At 48.0% G+C, this 16,509-nt stretch overlaps 1 protein-coding gene across 1 annotated transcript in view; it reads right to left on the reverse strand.

The window, feature by feature from the left end:
* Positions 1–1,083: 1,083 nt before the first annotated feature.
* Positions 1,084–16,509, reverse strand: part of ZNRF3 (zinc and ring finger 3) — a 164,210-nt gene continuing 148,784 nt past the window's right edge. The window contains exons 3-9 of the mRNA XM_036276411.1: positions 11,017–11,091; positions 10,467–10,598; positions 8,985–9,095; positions 7,868–8,035; positions 5,927–6,029; positions 3,159–4,907; positions 1,084–1,321 (exon numbers count right to left, since the gene is read on the reverse strand). Coding sequence (XP_036132304.1) covers positions 1,278–1,321; positions 3,159–4,907; positions 5,927–6,029; positions 7,868–8,035; positions 8,985–9,095; positions 10,467–10,598; positions 11,017–11,091 — 2,382 coding nt within the window. The 3' untranslated portion in view covers positions 1,084–1,277. The remainder of the gene's footprint in view (positions 1,322–3,158; positions 4,908–5,926; positions 6,030–7,867; positions 8,036–8,984; positions 9,096–10,466; positions 10,599–11,016; positions 11,092–16,509) is intronic.

A 16,509-nucleotide genomic window follows, 5' to 3' on the forward strand; every position in this document is an offset into this window, starting at 1 on the left:
TTATAATGGAAACATCTTTTAAAAAATTGTTTGGGTTTTTAAACTCTCCCTTCCTCTTATAAAAACAACCACCAAAGGCTGGAAAAATATACAAAACCTACCCTTTGGGTCTAAACTATCTGATAGTCTCTCTCTCTCTCTGTCTCATGGAGAATCAATACATAATAGTGCATTAGGTAGAAAGGATAGTAGACATTTGCAGGCAAGATGAGCAACTTCAGCCATGAGCAGAGGGCTGAATAACCCTGAAGCAGTACTTCAATAGGGAAATGGGATGGAAAACGTATCATTCGAATGGAGCTTGGTGTAGACCCAGTGGGGTCCTGGCCATGCGCTCTTAGGAAGGCAGCCCAAGGATGCAGTAGTTCCAGCGCGCCCTTGGTCCCCAGCCTCTCCAGACACCAAAGACGCCAACTACATTCCTCCTGAGTTTGTCCCCACATACCCAGTCGAACCATTTCTGCAGCCAGTGGCAGGAAGCCCAAGATCATGACTGTGAACTCTGTCCTTTACCTCAGGACGATTACAGGGCACAGGAGGACACCGGGCAGAACTGTCCCTATCACACTAGGGCTTCCGTAGCAACGGCTTATCCCATTTCCCCAGTGCTGCAGACCTTCTACCCTCTTTCTAGCTGTTTCCATCAGCTGCCTACAGATGTGGGCTGGAGAAACATGGTTTCCAAGACCTGAAATTTTGTATGTTGGGATTTGCCATGAGAAAGAGGCAGCATTGCATTGATCCTCAAAGTCTATACCCATATCGACTAGCTTTACTTCAAGTTTCTGGTTCATTTTCTAAGGCAGGTGTAGCCCTGAGCTTTTCAAAGGCCTGAGCTCCCTCCAGGGAGACAACAGTATCTACACATGATGTGGTTTAATTAATGCAGCAGTGATTTCTTTTTTCAGCAAAAGTTGGCGGTTAGGGTTCTTTAAAATATATATATTTAAATAACTTTTTACATTTACATATAATATCTTAAAAAACAAAGCCGAGAACTCAATCCCACACACCTTGGAACCCCAAGCACACACACTTTACAAAACAGAAGAATAACATGTTATCAAAAGAGGCAAAGACTCAGAGAATTTTGTCTGTTGGTTTGTTAATGGGATGGGGGGTTGCCCCAAGGGGCTCACATTTTGGGTTGAGAAGGAGGGCTCTCTTTATTACCACTTTTGTGTGTTTGTCAAAGCTAAAAAAAAATTTTTTTTTCTGAATAAGTCAGAGTTTGAAGTCTCCGTACAGTTCCCATTTCCACAGAGTTCCTTCTGGGCTCAGGCTCCTGTGCTGCCGCTGTCTGCTGGGCGAGATCGCTGTCCTGGGGGAGAAAGAACAACCATCAGGGAGGAGCCAGCACCGCAGGCTTTGGACACAATGCATGGGGACCAGACAAGGGACATGGGTGCCCATCCCCAGCTAATGGTAGACTCTCAGGTCATAGCACTGGACAAACTGTGCATATAGTCAAAGGCTTAAGCAGAGCTCCTCATTCAATACTGAAGGCATAGGTGCCTCCTAAAGAGCTGGCCTCCCTCATCTGGACCTACAAAACCTTCTGGAAGCCCTTAGGTGGCACAAAAACACAATGTATAGAAGATATGCATTGGGCATTGTTGCAGTCACTGGGACAAGCAGGGGAGAAGACATTTCCCCCTCCCCCCTTGCTCTCCCAGAGCTTAAAGGCCTCAAAACAAAGTGATTTTAGGTTGTGGTAACCTGGAAAGTAAGCGAGGGTGTGAGAGCTACTCATTTAAACTGAGGTCTGGGGGCTGGAATGAGCTGGAGGAATGTTGGAGGAACAGAACGAAGGCCACAGGGAGCCACATTTTCAACATTGTAAAGGTCATGGTGAGTCATTAAAGGGTTTTCTAGTGTAAACACATAGACTTATGTTCAAAAAAGACTACTTTGGCCCTGGCTGGGTAGCTCAGTTGGTTAGAGCACCGTTCTGATACACCAAGGTTATGGGTTTGATCCCCAGTCAGGGCACATACAAGAACTGACCAATGAGCCCTGGCCAGTTTGGCTCAGCGGTTAGAGCATCAGCCTGTGGACCAGAGAGTCCCAGGTTCAGTTCCCGCTAAGAGCACATACCTTGGTTGCAGTTTGTCCCCAGCCCAGGTTGGGGTCGTGTGGGTGGCAACCAGTTGATGTGTCTCTCTCACACTGATGTTTCTCTCTCTCCCTCCCCCTCTCCCTACTGCTCTGTCTGAAGATAAATGCAAGAATGTTCAGGTAAGGATAAAAAAAAAAAAAAAAAAAAAAAAGAATTGACACAAGTGGAACACACTGCTGTTTCTCTCTCTCTCTCCCTATCTAAAAAATTTGCATTTTTGAAAAAAGAAAAAAGACCACTTTAGCTCCCATGTGGAATAAGAGGCAATACCAGTGACAGGAGACCACTCAAAGGTGCTGGATTGCACTGTTTATTACTAAGACAGAATATTTGGAAACTTTATAGCAACTGGAAGATGCCAGCTGAATCTAATTATTTTTTTTTTCCTCACCCGATGACATTTTTGCATAGAGCGAGAGGGAGAGAGAGAAACATGGATGTGGGAGAGACACATCGACTGGTTACCACCCACATGACCCCAACCGGGGCGGAGATAAACTGCAACCGAGGTACGTGCCCTTAGTGGGAACTGAACCTGGGTCTGTCAGGACAGTGGGCCGATGCTCTAACTGCTGAGCCAAACTGGCCAGGGCTGTCAGCTGAATCTAGTAAGATGAATTCTGGACTTGAATTTGACACGCTTTTGCTAAGTTTCACTTTTCTGAAAATTCCATTTTCTGGATGATTCTTAAAGACAGATTGAGAAGTCCAGGATACAAGTATGAGGAGTAGGGTGGGCTCAGGGATAGCTGGTGCTGGGCTTTTGAGGTGGGGACCTTGGAGAAGGGAATGCAGAGGGAGAAATTTGAGAAGGCTGCTATGGACATGACAGCTTGATTGGAGTGCTTGCGTGGCACCTGGTGGGAGAGATCATGGAAGCAAAAGAGCCAATGGGTCTGGAACTCAGAGGAAGGGCTGGGTTGGAAGTCATTAAGCACCAATGGTGTTTCAAGTCAATGGCACTAAGGGAGCCCCTTAGAAAATGACCGTGGAGAAAAGAGGACCCTGATTCTGGCCTACTGTCGTCTCCTGCTCTCACCTGCAGCCTCAGCAGCTGTGGTGTTGGACTCCTGAGTGTCCTGGGAGGCACTGGGGAAGCTGGCCCTGGCAGCTCCTGCCTTCTCCAGAGGGCAGACAGGTGGCAGTGGTGCCCTGGGCTGGCAGCACAGAACCCCCTCTCCTTCCTGGGCTCCTCCCAGGCTCCTGTGGGGCTGCAGGGTGTCGGGGCCCAGTGTCCCACCCCAGGGACCAAGGCCATGGGTTCCTTGGCAGTCTGAGGGCAGGCCCAAGTCACAGTCCACATCCTCCGGAATGATGGGGATGCGCTGGCTCAAGTCCCGGGCCCCTGGGTGGCAGCTGGGTGGGGGCTCTTGGGCAAGTGTGTACTGCACACTCACCGAGCAGTCCTCAGTGTAGAAGCTGCTGCCCCCTCTGCCACTGTGGGCCACCTGCTTCTCTTCATAGAAGCAGCAGGGCAGGCCCTCATATTTCACCCCATCTGTCCTGGGCAAATGGTCTGGGTGAAGGCCACACAGGCCCTGGGAGCTACCCGGCTGTGACTCCACACCTGTGGGGCCACAGCCCTCACAGAGGGGAGGGCCCAGGAACAAGGTGCCGCCCCCAGCCACTCCTACGCTGGGCTCCAGTGCGGAGGGCTGGGGCTCGCAGCAGCAGGCACATGATGGCCCCTCATGGCCCCCCTTCCAGGTCCTCCTGAGGTCTGGGGTGGCCCCAGAAGCCTCAAGCCCCACTTCTGAGGTAGAGCTGTTGGGCCCCCTGTGCTCCAGAGAGGAGTTGCTGCTGTAGTTCATCTCTAGGCTGCAGGTGGACAGCTGGTCCCCCGAGGGAGAGGCAGGGCCAGGCCAAGGCTCTCCCCGCCCAGCACCTTGACTGTGGGCTGCCGGGAGCTCCTCAGGCGGCGGGGAGCCCTCAAGGTGTACAACAGGCCCCCGACCCGAGCTGCCTGAGGCCCCTACATCGCTAGTGCGACAGGGGCTCCGGCTGCGATAGATGAAGGGGTCATAGTCGCTGCTGAGAGAGCTGCGGAAGGTGGAGCAGCTCCCATACACGCCCTGGTTGCTGACCTCAGTGCAGTCTACCACCGAGTCGCTGGAAGAGCAGTGGCACTGGCCAGAGCTGCTGCTGCTGCTGCTGTCGCTGGCCGGGCAGTCAGCCAGGTAGCCACTACACACTGAGCGGTGGCCATGGTAGCAGCTGAAGCTGGATGTGCTGCCACTCTCCAGGTGGGAGGGCGGGGCCATATGCACCACAGTGGGGAAGAGCAGGCTGCCACTGCCACTCGGGGGAAAGGCACGGGACGGGCCCCTGGGAACGAGGCTGGGTGGGCCCTGTCCCTCCTGCTCAGGGTAGCTAAGGCCCTGGAAGTAGTAGTGTTGGTACATGGTCTCATACTGGGAGAAGCAAGCTGCCTTGGAGAAGCTGCGGCCACTGAACTTGGGCCTGCGGAAGGGGTGGGCTGGTGAGTAGGCCCGGTGCTCCAGGCCACAGCGGTGAGGAGCCAGGGTGTGGTCCTGGTGGAGGGGTGGGTAGCCTCGGATGTAGGTGGGGGTCTGTGGTGAATAGAGGCTCTGCTCCCCATGCCGGTCCACAGTCAGCAGGGTGACGGGGTTCCCGTGAGAGTCCATGCTTGTCCTCGTAGGGTAGGCTGGGATGGCGTTGGTCCTGTGCACGCGGCCAGGGTAGTGCACCGGCAAGATCACCCTCTGCTGCCGGTTGCGTGCGAGGTTGCTGGTCTCCACGCATACAGTGCTTGGGTTTCCCTTTTGCTCTGGGGAGAGGCCGAAGAAACAAAGTCAGCAGGGCTAAGCACATTGGTGCCAGAGACTAGAGGGACAGATAAATCAGGGCAAAGACTGAAGCAGCAGGGTTGGTCATAGGCCAAGGTGCCCAGTCTTACGACCCTGACCTGCTCTAAGCTGTCACCAAACTCAGCCGTGCTGGCAGAGGCTGACCTGTTTCTCTGAAAGGTAGTCACTCCTGTCAGGGCTCATCTCCCACCTCCCCACTGCTACGCCCGACAAAGCACCACAGTTTGCAGAGAGCAACAGAGCTACCAAGACGAACGGTACTGTCCCTATGAAAAAGCAGCTACTTGGAATGCACCCTGTGTTTCAGCTCCGTCATCCAATACCACAGCGACACAGGAGCAGCATCCCAACCCTGCTGCTCGGTCATCACCTCCTGTGGCCCAGGAACAACTCTGTAGTGCCGGGCACGGGCAAGCACTATTATTGTCATTCCTTTTATTTATTTATTTTTATCCTCACCCGAGGACATTTTCCCATTTTTTTGTTCAGGTAGAATGGGAGGGAGAGAGAGGAACAGAGAGAGAGAGAGAAACATCGACGTGAAAGGAACACATCGAGTGGCTGCCACCCGCACAACCGACCAGGGCCGGGGACAAACTGCAACCGAGGTACATGCCCTTAGTGGGAACTGAACCCGGGTCTCTCTGGACCGCAGGCTGACGCCCTAACTGCTGAGCCAAACCGGCCAGGGCTATTGTCATTCCTTTTAAAGAGATTGTGGGCCAAAGGCCTGGACAGGCTAAGATGTTGGTTCATGTGAAAGCCAAAACTCAACCTCAGGGCAATTCTTTATGCCAGGCTCTCATACGAGTTTGAAGGTCTGGTGACCTCCAAAACCTGAGATGCCCACACGTCCAAGGTCAGACAGCAACGTTATGGTGGTTTTACTTGCTCATCAGCCTGTAGCTGGTGTTGCTCTTGCTAGGCACTTGTTAGGGGCAGTGACTCTTCAGCAACAACAGAGGCAGGTGACAATTACCTATGATATTGTGCCGACAATGGGGACAGGTGTGGTGCTGCAGCAGCCATGGGTCCACGCACTTCCTGTGAAAGCGGTGAGTACAGGGGATAACCCGCAGCTCCTGGGAAGGGAAGGAAGACACACAGCTTGAAGGCAGGGAACAGGCAGGGGCAGTTCTGCCTTCAGCCCCGCACGTGCTTCTTCTGGTGAAGCCCAGCATGTACCGAGGAGCCCTCCCCAACTCCTCCATCTCTAGCTAGAGGTGGGCTCCATTCCCTAGTCAGAGCCCATGCAAGAGTTCTAGGGAGAAGGAAACAGGCCATCAGCCAGCCCTCAGTGTTAAGGGAGGAAGCAGAGAAGTAGGCTCCTTTCTGGTCGCTGGAGAATGGTACATTCATGCCACACATGAGGAAAGACCAAAGCCATTTGCTAATGCACATGGGCAGCAGGGGGGTATGAAGAGAGGGCTGGGTATACCCCAAGACCTTTTGTATCCCTGGGATGGTGGCTGCCTCCTTATACTCCAATGGGGACCAGTGGAAAGAAACCTGGGACTTGCGACTAACAGGCAGGGCAGCAAAGAGGCAAAGTTCTCCTATCCTCTCCTTTGCTGGACCCTGAACACTGACCTGGGGGCACTTGATTTGTAACAAAGCAGCCCGTGTGAAGAGGAAGTGATGGGGTTTTCTGAGGCACAACTACACCTCTGGAGTTCCTGAGCCCAAGCACCCTCCAAATTTGCTCATTTACTTTGTTTTTCCATTCTCTGACCAGCGCAATACAATAATATTCAAACTAATACCTAACACTGAGTCTAACCTTGGCAAGAGTTCTACCAGTAGTTTCTCATATAACCCTGTGATCACCTGGAATGCAGGTCAGTCTTGGGTCCATGTCACAAGCATAGGCATAGAGAATGAAATCATTCGCCTGAGATCACAAAGCTAGAACCCACCTGGGCCAGGATTAGAACCCAGGCAGTCTGCACCTAGAGACCATGTAAGACTCTATTAATGTAAAGTCCTCTGCAAAAACTCTTTTTCCATCCAACAGTCTACATAGCAACGAAATGCATTCACCAAATGGGCATCAAATGTCTGCAACTAATTCTGAAGTGGTTTACTCCCCAAGTATGTAGGTATGTATGCCTCTATCCAGAATGAGATGAGCAAACATGGCAAAATGTTAACAATGGGTGATTCTATCTATGTCAATGATACAGATTCATTGTATGATTCATGTAAGTTTTTTGAAGGTCTGAAAATTTCAGAATAAAAGCTAGAATGGAAAAAGGGGACATCATATCCCTTGTCTCTTTATAAGTAAAAACACCAAATGTTCCACACAGCTTTGTATGAGAAGTTTGTATCAAGTTAGGTCTCAAACTTTTCAGAAGTTTGAGTTGACTAAAATTAAGTCAACATGTAAGAATGTTCTTAAAACCAGACATTTTCTGGCCTCCCATATATTTCTTTTTTTAAAATTGATTTTTAGAGAAGGGAAGTGGGTAGGGGGCAGAGAGACAGACAGACAGAGAAGAGAAAAACACTGATTGGTTGCCTCCTATACACATCCCAACTGAGGATCGAACCTGCAACCTGGGCATGTGCCCTGATAGGCAACTGAACTCACAACCTTCCAGTAGATGGGACAATGCTCCAACCAACTGAGCCACACTGGCCAGGGCTGGCCTCCCATATATTTCTGATAAACTTCCGAAATCACTTACATTCAGCGGATCTCTGGAGAGAGTGTCTCTGTACTATGGCCACCCCCTTTCTGGGGCAAATAGCAGTTAGAATGTCTCAGGCCATCCCCTTGGGACCTAGGCGTCGAAGCCCTTCTACTCCTGCAAAGCTGTGGGAAAGGACTTGGAGCCCTGTCCTTCTAAGACCTGTGTTCCTCTGCAGACCTATCTACCTTATCCCCACCCAAGATAGGCCCAGCCTCTGCTGTTACCTCTCCGTCGATGTACTTCTCAAGGCAGATGGCACAGTCAGACGTGGAGCTGCTGCTGAGTGTGTCCAGGGCCCCGCAGCTCCCTTCCCGGCGCCCCTTGTTCTTGGAGTTGAACTTTCTGGTTTCCATCTTCTCCAGAGCCTGCACAGCTAGCCTGTTCATGGAATTCTACATGGCAGAATGTGGTCCGTGTTAGGGTCTGGCACATATTAACAGTGGTAGTCACCCCCAGGGCCATGGACGGCACTTGATCAATCAGGACAGGCAAGTGCTAGTTTCTATCAGGCCAGGGCAGTCTTTTGGGAAATCACTAAAAATTCAGTCTGCCACAGCACAGTTGTGCCAGATTCTTGTGCATCCACGACATCAACCCAGGCTATTCCCAGTGGCAGGACCAGCAGAGGTCTACTTCAATTACTTGGGCAACTCTGCAAGACCCTGCTCTATGCCAAGAGTTCCTCCTCTTTACCCAAAGGAAAGTTCTGAGGGCAAATGAGACAGTGCATTTGAGGGCTCAACGCTTGGCAAATCAGATGTGCTCCACAAACACCAGCCACTGTTCTGTTGGGGATGGCCACTCAATTCTCCTCTCAACAGATTGCCTGCCAAGGTCCACCATCGCTCTCTGAGACAGCAGCATACCACTTCCCATTTGAGAGTCTAGATTCCTGCTTATCCTCTCATCACTTTCCACTCCCAAATCCTTCCTAAACTGTGATGTGCCAGCTGGGGCACTAGAATGCCTACTCAGTTTACTGAGAATCGCCTGGAAAGCAAGGTAGATGCAGATTTAGATTTAACAAGTTTGGGGCAGGGCTTGAGATTCTGCACATCTACCAAGTTCCCAGGTGATACTGATGCTGCTGGTCCCCAGATCAAGGCTCTAAGATTCCACATTAACATTTAAACATTTCTTTGGAAAAATGCCTGGCTGGCAATACCCCCAATGCTCGGTCTTTGTAGTACCGGACCTTTTAAAACAAACGAGACATAGTGCTATAAGTGTTGCTTTAGTTTTTCTCCATCTTTCTGTTTCTAGGCTGCTAGGAACAGTCTGATTTTTCACCAGCAGCAGGGCAGCTGGCATCGACATTCACGGGCTGCTCTGAGGTATTACCTGACTGCGTCGCTGTTTTAGCTTGATTTTGACAAGGAGGATGAGGCAGACCAAGGAGACCACGACAAAGAAAGCCAGGAAAATCCCCATGTCAAAGTATTCCGTGGGTTGCTGGAACAGAACACAGACACAATGACTCACAATTCTCTTCAGCCCAAGGATCGGCATAGGGGCTATGCTGGTCCAGGTCGGGGTAAGGATGGGCAATTGTGGTGCACTCTCCCTCATCTGCAGGGAACATCTGGGGGCTCTGCTAACACGCACATGATGTGCTATTCAGGCCCAGGTAGTAAGCTCCAATGTGGCCAGGGGGAGGCAGGCAGCGGTCTCAGCCAGGCTGCCTAATAGCCGAGAGAACGCAGTTCGTAAAGCCTAGCTCCCTATGGAATAGTGCAAATTTCACTATAACTGGTAGGAGAGGCCTTTCCAAATAAACACAAATATCACATTTTTGGGACAAAGGAATGAGTGTCATGTTTTGAGGGAACAGTGATTACTAACTATGTAATTAATGGTTTACAACAACTCAGAAAATTGTATGCTGCTTCCACAAATATCAGCTTCCACTACAATGAGTCATATTTACCAAAGCACTCTTTTTTCCTTTAAAAAGAAGCCAGCATGTCAGCTCTTCTGCAAACTTGTAGTTTTAGTTCTTACCTTTCCCTCATGTCTCACTGCCTTCTAAGACCTTGAAGTCACCTCATCTAGGACATGCTGTTAGTCAACGGGAAGGGAGTTTTGCTAATTGAATGCTATAGGTATCCAGTTACTATGTGCATGCAAAAGATTCATCCTAGATGTGAATAACCCAATATTTGTGAAGAGGAAATAAGCCATATATGGGGCACCTGTCCCAGGTTCCTAGAATATTCAGCCTCAGGTTTGGGCAGAAGATGCCAGACAAGAGTTAATGGTCAACAGTTTCCCAATACGCTTAAGAGAAGCCTTAGACACTATTCATTAACCATCTAAAAGTCATGAACTTCAGTCCCAGTTGAAAGCTAACTTTTCCAGAATCAAGTATCACTTGGGGTGTTTTAATAACACAAGTGACCCTACAGGAAGAAGGAAGCACTGGTTTTTTTCTCTAGACTAGGTCACATGGAATGAGGAGACATGGGAAGCCCAGTGCTGGGCATTCCTTCCCTTCAATCCTCCTCAGTTAGCCTTTCAGAGGCAAATGGGACAGAAGAGAAAGAAGAGGTTCCCAAGAGGGAACACCGGGTAGAAGAGACCAGAGAGATCTTGGCACAAATCATTTTTTTCTGGAAGGACTTTCAAATCCCCTCTACAGGAATTATGGGTGAAATCTCTCCCTGGCCTCCAGCTGTTTCTCTGACCTCAATCTACCAGAACCTGGGGTGCATCAGCATTTTATCTGAAAGAACACAGGAACAAAAGCCCAAAGCCTGAAGGGAATAAAGGCTCAGGGGGCATCAGAGAAGGGGCTGGGTGTGGTTGACCAGGGTGGAGGCTCACTCGAGGGGGACGGTGTTGAATCCTTGCTCGAGCCACTTTCTGTTTGTTGACGATGTTCATCAGCTTGATGGCATCTGCGCCCTTCACATACACCACTGGCCTCTTGAGTGGGTCTTCTGAGCCCTGGTTTAGCTAAAGAAGAAGAGATGCTCCTGGTTAGAAGATGTGCTTACTTTAAGAAGCAGGAGAGAAAAAGAAAGTCTGGAAGAAAACAATACTAAATACCCTTTTGGAAATCAACCTCCTCCAGCATTACAGACTTGGAGCTCCCAGATGGCAAGGCTGAGGATGATTCTTGTTCTAGGATGGACCAGGCAGACTGAAGGCCCAGTAGGGTCTTTGGAAATATCCCACAAACCTCAACTTTCCTGACTCTTAACCCCTCTCAATAGTCTTGCCTTGGAGTAGGATGTCCAAGCATGGAGAGCTAACACCAGCAGACAAGTGCAAAGGACCTGAGATGAGGGTGGCATGACCGTGACAAGCCAAGCTAACTAAAGGCAGTGCTTCTCTCAGGAGAACGCAGTGTTGGCATGCCTGAGGAGTTTACCTGGTCGATAGCTTCTGGGTTTTCAGACACATCAAAGATGACTGCAGTGGCTCCCCGCTGCACTGCTCGCTTGGCCTGGCAGAATAAAAAACAAGTTGGCATTCTGGTCCTCTTACCTTTCCAAAGCTGGTCTTGGAAATCAGACCTATATGGAATCTGACAGTTACCAATTTATGTGACTTTAGGCAAGTTACTAATTTTCCTAAGCCTCGACTTTCCCATCTGTATAAAAAGGGGCAATGCCACCTACCTTAGGATTCTCCTGAGAACTAGATGAGTACTCAACTAACCTTTGTCTCCCTATCCAGCCTACACATTAAAAATAAACTACAAACCAACAACCTGCCCAGTCAGCATAAAGGTATTGGTTTCAGTATATTCTGCTATGAACACAGAGCCACTGGCAACCAAATCAAATGCCTTTGGTCCCTCTCTTGTGGTCCTTCTCTCTTCTCATGTCACCCAGTACCGCAGTTAAAACAGTATACTAAATATTTCTGAAGGAATCTCAAAATGGTTAATTTTAATAACTGACACAGGCTGAAGACCTTTGGAGACGCTGTCAGAGGGAAAAGCTACAAGAAATAATTGTAAATGGGGATTCAGAGCAGTTGGCTGCCAAACCTGGCCGCACATCAAAAACCACTTGGGAAGTTTGTAAAGCAGATTTCCTGGCTCAAACCACAGAGACTGATTCAGCAGGGCTGGAGTGAGGCCCAGGAAACTGAGTTCTGAAAGTTTTCTGAGGGATTCTGATGATTTAACCACTATCGATCAGAGAGATGAGATTAGAATGTTTTAGAAGCAAATGAGAAGCAGTGAGATTCTTTTTTTGAGGGTGTGGGGGAGAATTCCTTTCCATCCCAATGAACCTTCTAATTTTATGTCCAGCTAAGTGGACAATAGGGTAGAAGCTATGGAAGGAAAAGACATAAGACATAACCTTTGCTTTTAGGAACCCAAATCTTGTTAGGGAAGTAAGATAACCTCTAACATGAGGGGGGAAAAAACAAAAAACAAAACCAACAAAACCAAAACCAAAACCTCCTATGGCTAGTGCTCAGAGGTCAAGATAGTCTCTAGGGTCAGGGTGCTTGAAAAATAATATAATTTCAATTCCTTCCATTAAAATAACCACTCTAGGCCCTGGCTGGGTAGCTCAGTTGGTTAGAGCATCACTCTGGTTCGCTAAGGTTGCGGTTTCTGTTCCAGTCAGGGCACATATAAGAACCAATCAATGGATGCATAAATAAGTGGAACAACAAATTAATGTCTCTGTCTCTGTCCCCCCCCCTTCTTTCTTCTCTAAAATCAATAAATTAAAAAAAAAAAGAAAACGAAAAACGACCCTACGTGGATACAGCATAAGCAACACCGAACTTAAGTGGATGAGAACGTGGCTAGACCAATGGCTCCACCAGCCCACTAGAGGGCAGTCTTATCCCGCTGTTTTTATAACAGGCCCATTCCCTGTGCTTTTTACCAAACAAGCAGGACAGTGAAATCCTAAGGGACTGCAAAGTCCTCTGCAATTTAACAAGCTCATGCACCCTGGGGGCTGTGTTGCAGAAGCTGTCCTAGTTCTGCTGGGGACTTTTTCTTGTTGACTTGAGGCTCAATGTATTACTTTAAATAAAGTCTCCTCTGCCACTTGTCCATCCTACCCATTTCATCATCACCAAGCTGCAGTCAGGAATGACCCTTAAGGAACTATTCCTGGCTCTGCCACTGAAAAGCTGCTAATGGTGGGCCAGTCACTGAATTGTTTTCAGCTTCAGCCTCAGTATCCCCATCTGTGAAAGGACAGAACCTATATCATTAAGACCAGGGCCCCTTCAGTTCCAGTCTTAGACACTCAACTGTATAGAGCAATGGGGAAAGAGCCTCCAGCAGGAGAGGACATAATGGCAGTCACTTTCCTCCATACAGTTCTTTAGAGGCACAGATTCCTTTCTCTGAAGCCTACAGCTTGTGGACCCCAGACTAAGTCGGTACTTATGTCTTCTGCTCAGGTGGTGCCCCAGTCTTTCCCACTCCCAAGATGTAGAAGCGCCTCAAGGAACAGCACTGAATACAAGGTAATAAACAGGACCTCTCATTCCTTTATTTGGCTTTCATTCCATGATCAAACACATCAAACAGCACCTGGGGGAACGTGCCTTCAGAAGCATCTTGATCAGGAGCACCCAGCACCTACCGCTTTGATGCTGGCGCACCTGGAGAGTCTAATGGCCGTGGGACAAAAGCCTACAAGACTAGGGAAATGCAATGCCTTCAGCCATGTGGCCTTCAGGCTTCCCTGCTCCACAAGAACGTGGACGTCTCAGGGCTTTGGAGGTGAGGCAATGACACATTTGGGCAGGCACTTTTTTTTTTTTTTTTTATCCTCACCCAAGGACATTTTTCCATTTTTTGTACAGATAGAGTGGAAGGGAGAGAGAGGAAGAGAGAGAGAGAGAGAAACATCGACGTGAAAGGGACACATTGAGTGGCTGCCACCCGCACAACCAACCAGGGCCGGGGACTAACTGCAACCGAAGTACGCGCCCTTAGCGGGAACCGAACCCGGGTCTCTCCGGACCGCAGGCCGACGCTCTAACCGCTGAGCCAAACCGGCCAGGGCTTGGGCAGGCACTTTTAAAAAGACATTTTTAACAAAATCTAGGAGGGTTGGTCAGCCTCCTAGTTTCTACAGTGAAGAGAGCAGGTCAATATTAAGGTACTTAAATCCCCATTTATAGCCTGACTTCAGAAACAACCAGGCTCATGCATGGGATTCGAGCACAAACATTTAGTTTAAGAAAATGATAATTCTCACCATTGACTTAACTTTAAAAATTATGTTTACTGTCAGCTGCTTTTATTTATTTATTTTTTTTATCCTCACCCGAGGACATTTTTCCATTTTTTGTACAGACAGAGTGGGAGGGAGAGAGAGGAAGAGAGAGTGAGTGAGAAACATCGATGTGAAAGGGACACATCGAGTGGCTGCCACCCGCACGACCAACCAGGGCCGGGCACAAACTGCAACCAAGGTACATGCCCTTAGCGGGAACCGAACCCGGGTCTCTCTGGACCGCGGCGGGCGCTCTAGCCGCTGAGCCAAACCGGCCAGGGCATACTGTCAGCTGCTTTTAAAATGAGGCTGCATTTCCTGCATCTACCAGGTCTGAGCAGAATCCTACTGGGAACTTGCTTGTTAGGAGCTGGCTCAGGATTTAAAATAGGCCACAAATAATCCACATTTAGAAAATGACACATTTATTATACTATTCCCAAAGCAAATTAAAAAACACAGAAAACTACTTGGTCACATTTTCCCTCTTACCACATTTTCAGTTTGATGACACATTTCTTAGACCAATCTTTGTATCTTAGATCATTCACCATTTTACCTAGTCAAGCTTGGGCCAGTTATTTTAAAATCAATCTTGCCCAGCTGGTGTGGCTCAGTGGTTGAGTGCTGACCCACGCACCAAGAGGTCACTGGTTCAATTCCTGGTCAGGGTACATGCCCAGGTTGTGGGCCCAATCCTTAGTGGGGGGCATGCAGGAGGTGGCCAACTGATGTTCTCTTTCCTTGATGTTTCTATCTCTCTCCCTCTCCCTTCCTCTCTCTCTAAAATCAATAAAGAAAAAAAAATTAAAAAAACAATCTTAACCATAGTTAGGAGATTACCAGTCTTTTGATTACCAGAAACCCTATCTTTAGAACATCCAAAATTCTCAAGATAAGACTGTTTCAAAAAAAGGATGGGAAAGATGAGGCCCGGTGGAGGTTGCTAGATGAAGGTCACTGGTAAACTGGGCTACAGTAGCAGAGGGCAGTTACCCTTGAACTGTGCACAGAAAGGAATGGAAAGAAGATCATGAAAAATGTGTGAGAAGCAAAAAACTGGTGGGGAATCCTGGCAAGTCCTCCCAGAAGCAGCCAAAGGCCTTGCCTTACTGACCTCTGCATGCCCTTCCCCTGGACCCCACCAACACAGGTATTTCCTCACATTCTTCATCAGCTTTGCTGCTTTGATCAGGCCAGGGCAGGTGGGGCACGAGCCAGCAGGTGACCAGAAGCCCAGCAGCAGAATGTGGAATAAAGACTGTCAAAGTTCTTTATTTACCTTTCCAGGTCTGCAAGACCTGAGGCTAGATAATGCCCATAGCCTTTGAAACAAGTATGAAAAGTGCAAACATCTGCACCCTTAGAGTTTGTAAAGCACACAATTTCAAGCCCTAGAAGACAAGGTCCGACTGCGGTTGGCACTTACTGCAATGCAAGACTCCTATGGTTATTCAATAAATGTTTATTCGAAATGATAGAAAGCCTCCCTGGGACCATACTCTTGGGTTATTGTTCCCTGAATGTGGATGTGATTTTCCTCTAACGAAGTGCTTCTATCAATCTGATTGATTCTTAAATTTCCAGATGCGAGGGGCATTCTGATGAGAATATTCCCATTACTACCTTGTGGATGGAAAAACTTAGCCTAGAGACTGCTTTAGTTTCAATTAAATTCAGGAATTCCAATCAGGAATGGATCTGGCATGCTCTCAGTATACTCAGACTTTGTTTGGGGCTTGGTCCCACCCCATATTTACTCCCCAGAGGCCCTGGGCACAGACTCCATTTTTTACCTGTTGTTCCTCTGTTTCTTTGTCAAGCACTGGATGTGTTGTTCCCAGTGCTCAATCTTTATTGTAAGAAAAGTCTGAGAGAATACAACCGTAATAAAAAATAACTCAAAAGATGACTAAGAATGTCCTTTGTCCCAAACTCCTGGGAAAACCAAGGAAGCTGGAGTGTTAGTGCTGATATGAAGATGTTTCTTCGAACTCTTACAGGAAGTTCTGACATAGGGGGGCGCCAAGCAGACTTTTTTTGTTTGTTTGTTTTTTGTCTCTATTGAATACAATTTTTTTGGTACTTATCATAAAATTCCAAGTCATTAAATTTTATTTGTAAATATTTTAAAGGCTGTGATATATCCCTTCACATACTCCACTTACCATGTGTTTGAGATATTTGGGTTATTCCAGATTTTTATTATAATTAATGCTACATTAAATAAATCTTAGCTCACATTTCCAATTTCCTTAGGATGGAGGTCCAGGGCCAAAGAATATGAAGGTTATTAAGAATCTTAATATAATCCACATAGGATTTTAATTCCCCTCCTTATAAACCCATACAATTCAATTTATCTACTGTTATGACAAGATAGGATAGCACAGACAGTACAAAACAAATTTATCAAGAGATTTAACTTCTGGGTAAACTGACCTGTTGGTAAGCTGGCTATGAGAGGGAAGTCAAGTTTGTCAGTAATTCTGCATTATACTTCACAAGCAGAAAGATAACCCAGAGAGAACTATGAGTTGATCATACCTATTCTACTAATCCTTCAAGGTCAAGTTCATGTGCGACCCCTGCCATAAAACTGACAAGTACTTCTCTTTAGTTAAAACAGCTTTTATCCCTTTCTGAGCTCTAATCTC

This window comes from Molossus molossus, unplaced genomic scaffold (genome assembly GCF_014108415.1).
Source record: "Molossus molossus isolate mMolMol1 unplaced genomic scaffold, mMolMol1.p scaffold_m16_p_22, whole genome shotgun sequence".
In the NCBI taxonomy this organism is placed as follows: Eukaryota; Metazoa; Chordata; class Mammalia; order Chiroptera; family Molossidae; genus Molossus; species Molossus molossus.